This window comes from Gekko japonicus, unplaced genomic scaffold (genome assembly GCF_001447785.1).
Source record: "Gekko japonicus isolate JY-2015 unplaced genomic scaffold, Gekko_japonicus_V1.1 scaffold140, whole genome shotgun sequence".
Taxonomy (NCBI): Eukaryota; Metazoa; Chordata; class Lepidosauria; order Squamata; family Gekkonidae; genus Gekko; species Gekko japonicus.
Window position 1 is genome coordinate 669,043 of NW_015169781.1, and position 4,158 is coordinate 673,200.

Genomic DNA, 4,158 nt, shown 5'->3' on the forward strand with positions numbered 1-4,158 from the left:
TTTGGGGGGGGGGACGCGGGGGGACGCCATCCCCCCGGGGGGGGGGCGGGAGGGCGGGGCCTGGAGCTCCCTGCTGGTGCCCGCTGGAGGTCGCCACCGGCTGTGGGGAGGACACACTTCTGGTGATGTCAGGGGGTGTGGCATATACTAATGAGTTGTGCTAATGAGTCCCCCTAGCTCTTTTTCTACGAAATGACCCCTGAGTCAGAGGTTGGAAATGCTGAGGTAAGAATCGTCGTTAATACAGATTATACTTCTTTTACAATCAAAATAGTGTTGTTGAAGCTTATTTTCAAATATTCTTGGATCTTAACAGTGAGAGGTATTTGACAGTATTTTAGGTACAGTTACAACTTTTCTTCATATAGTTTCTATGACTCTTCAGGTTTCCTGGAGACTGTCTGTTCATTTGTGTACCTAAACTCTCCCCCTTTTGGAACCACAGTTTATTTCAGTATCCTGAGTTTTCTCAATCCAATTCCCAACAGACCAGGGGTCTCCTCGGAGCAAAACCCCCAGTGTAACTGGGCAGGAATTCTTTTTCTTCTTCTCAGAAGAGATAACCCTTTTCTTTTGGCCTGAATGGGAGTTTCAGCATATTACCCAATTGCCCTCGCCAAAATCTCAATCCCAGTTCTTGTGTCTGTGCAAAACGGACTTCAGTTTAGGCTGACTCTCAGATGTTCAGTGCTGATACTGAATTCTTCCTCAGAGTTGATAGAAAACAGTTAAGGCAAGGAGTCATTTCCCTTCACTCCAAAGGTGAACCTGGCTGACTGACTTTGTCAGACTCACTGACTCCAACTGACAGAAATCGACTGTCTGTTTTCCCAAAGACCAACTGGCCAAATGACTCCAAAAAGACCCTGTCCTCAGCACTCAGCTAATCATATAGTTCTCCTCAGCTGGTGCTGGCCAATCAGTGAGTAAAGAGGAAGAAGGGAGCATCCTGTCACTCAAGCTCTCCGTTCCAGTGAACAGTTCGCTCTTCACCGCCCAGCTCTCTGAAATTGCTGCACTAGGCAACCTGTTGTTAAGAGCAGTCCGTCACAGCTGCGCATTAATTTAAAAAGAAATAAAAAAGCAAACAACCCCCCCCCATCTATATGCATTTGGGTAGCAAAATGAATGGACCTCTGTCTCTATGACTTAAAGCCATCTGTGCTTGTGGCCATCATGGCGGTGCATTTCACAATTCTTTTCTTCATTGAGTAAAGAACTATTTTTTTGTCACATAAGAACACATTATAAAGCTGCCTTCTACTGGATCAGATCCTTAGTCGATCAAGATCAGCATTGTCTACTCAGACATTAATTTTTTTTAACTTCAGAAAATGTTACCAATTGGTTAGTGAACACTTTCCTTTGAAATATCCCAGTGCATTCTGTAAGCTACCGCTGACCTCGTTAGGCACCCTGCGATGCTTATTCATAATATTTAAAAGAAGAATTTTTCACAGGACCTCTTAAAACCAAGGAGGGCAACAGTGATCTTCAAAGAAAACGCACCCTGAGACAGGTCATATCTCCTGTGAGCAGATCAGGTGGTACAGTCTGGGGGTGCGACCAGTGCTGAGAGGGAGGGACACAAATGTCCCGTCTTAAAAAAAATATCCAGAAATATTCCTGTTCTTAAGAAAGCAGAGCTCTGTCAGCAAGCTGCCAATGTTGTTTTCTGTTTCACTACCCATTCGCATAATTTTCCATGCGTTTAATTGCTTACCGCTGTAACACACCATGTATCTTTCAAGGCCACAGGAGGAGTAGCAAAGGAGATAGCTTTGGCTGTAGCTGGGATGAGCCGTGGGAAGCTCGCACCTGTTTATGTTTTGGGGACGGTTAGTTCTCAAGCGTCCTGGCGTGTGCGGGAATCATCCCGATTGGACATTATTGCTTTGAATGTACTATAACCCAATATGCGCATAGCTAACCCTCATTCCTAACAGTGTTCCTGTACATGTATCTATGGCTTCAATAAAAGTATAACCTTCTAGCAAGTGTGTACTCCATTGTTGCTGTGGGACCTGACAAGCTCTTATTTTTCCAATGGAAACCCATCATGCCACTAATTCAAAAGCCCAGTCATTCCTCGGTGGGACACCTCCAGCTACAAAGACGTGCTCTGCAGAGCTTCAGTCTGAGGCCCCGCCCTGCAGGTGGGTTGCCCATTTAGGAAACATCTATTAAAGAAATACCAAGACTCTTTTTGCCAGATCCCAAGCAAGAGACCCAAGCAAGGTGAGCAAACCTGATCCTTAAAGGGTATTGCACTAACCAAGCCTGGAAGTTTGAGAGTGTTGGGGAGATTCCTGTTTGCACCAGCCCTAAGCAAGAGAACAGCCTGGGGAACGGGGCCTGCCATTCTGGAATTCTGGTCATTACAATGCTGGGATTCTAAGACAGCAGCCATTCTTGAGAACTGAGTGAGGTCTAATTGCATCACAATCTCCCGTCTGATGTCACAGAACCAAGTCAAAGCCTGGTCTGACACCCATGTTGGTGGTGGGTGGCAAAGGGGATAGATATCTTAATCTCTGCACAGGTTTCCAAACGTCAGGTGGAGGTGCCCAGGCTCGATCACCATGAAGTTCCAGAAGAAAAAAGACCTTAAGCAGCAGATTCACCAAATGCGGAAAATTATAGCTGTCCAAGGTAATCCTGCCTGCTTTTGTGACTCTGTAGATTAATGCACTTAAAAAAAAAAAAAAAAGATTCTCCGGACAACTGTGAATGTACAACCTTTTGCACGGCCCGATAAGCAGACAGCCTAGTTTAATCAGCCATAAAGACACCAATGATTTGCTTAAAAAGAAACTGATTTTGTGAGGCTTGGTTAGAGGAGAAATAGACAGTTATACAGGGTACACTGGAATCTTCCAGGATTGTAGCGTTGCTGTGCCTGGACTGAATGGGCACCTGTCCTTTTAAGACTTGCATAATAGGAAGAGAACGGTTTGCCAGTGTGGCCCAGTGGCCAGAGGGCAGAATTTGTCCTGCTTCTGCCAATGGCTGCTGTATAGCTTTGGAGAACAGCCAGATTCCAGTCCAGTAGCACCTTAGAGACCGACAAGGTTTTTTGGTATGAGCTTTCGTGAGCCAAAACTCCCTTTGTCAGAAACCAAGTTTTCGAGAGTCAAAAAGAGCTTTGGCTCTGGAATGCTTGTAACCCTAAAATCGTTTTGGTCTCTAAGGAGCTACTGGAATTGGATCTAGAAGAAGAAGAAGAGATTGGATTTATACCCCGCCCTTCACTACCCAAAGGAGTCTCAGAGCGGCTTACAAACTCCTTTCCCTTCCCCTCCCCACAACAGACACCCTGGGAGGTAGGTGGGGCTGAGAGAAACTGCTCTTTTTTCAAGAACAGCTGTGCCAGAACTGTGGCTTGCCCAAGGTCATCCAGCAGGCGCAAGGGGAGGAGTGGGGAATCAAACCCGGTTCTCCCAGATTAGAGTCCGTGCACTTAACCACTCTAGTTCCAGCTCCTGCCAACCTAGCAGTTTGAAAGCAAGAAATTGCAAGTAGATAAATAGGTACCACTTCGGTGGGAAGCAATGCTCCCTCTAAGCTGTGGAGTCTCGTGAGCAACAATTCTACTTTGTGAGTGACTGGCATTAAAGCTTTGAGCGAGCGATTTGGCTGCTGCATAAATCAGTCTGCTCTGGAGCCATCCTTCCTGAGCTGAGACAAAAATGTGTGAGCCGGAGGCTAAAAAGCTGTGAGCTAGCTCACAATAACTCAGCTTAGAGGGAACACTGGTGGGAAGGTAACAGCGTTCCGTGCGCCTTGGTGTTTAGTCATGCCGCCCACATGACCACGGAAATGTCTTCGGACAGCGCTGGCTCTTCGGCTTTGAAATGGAGATGAGCACCGCAACCCTAGAGTCGGATTCGACTGGCTTTTGAGCAAGGGAAACCTTTACCTTTACCTTACTTAACCACTACACCAAACTGGCTTAACCATTATACCAAACTGGCAGGCCAGCACAGCTACTCTTTGAAACAATCTCCATGGAAGGCTTTGGAGAAGTTATTCTAAACTTCTATGCTGCATTGGCTGTTATCAGTCAGGGTGTCCCAGGTGCGAATCTCACCACAGACTCACTATATTTGTGGCCTTAGACAAGCCTCCCTCTCTCTCCCTCTCCCTCCCTCCCTCCCT

General features: G+C 46.5%; 1 protein-coding gene across 1 annotated transcript in view; it reads left to right on the top strand.

The window, feature by feature from the left end:
• The first annotated feature begins 2,582 nt into the window (after positions 1–2,582).
• CCDC183 (coiled-coil domain containing 183) overlaps positions 2,583–4,158 on the top strand; it is a 20,862-nt gene continuing 19,286 nt past the window's right edge. The window contains exon 1 of the mRNA XM_015416780.1: positions 2,583–2,652. Coding sequence (XP_015272266.1) covers positions 2,583–2,652 — 70 coding nt within the window. The remainder of the gene's footprint in view (positions 2,653–4,158) is intronic.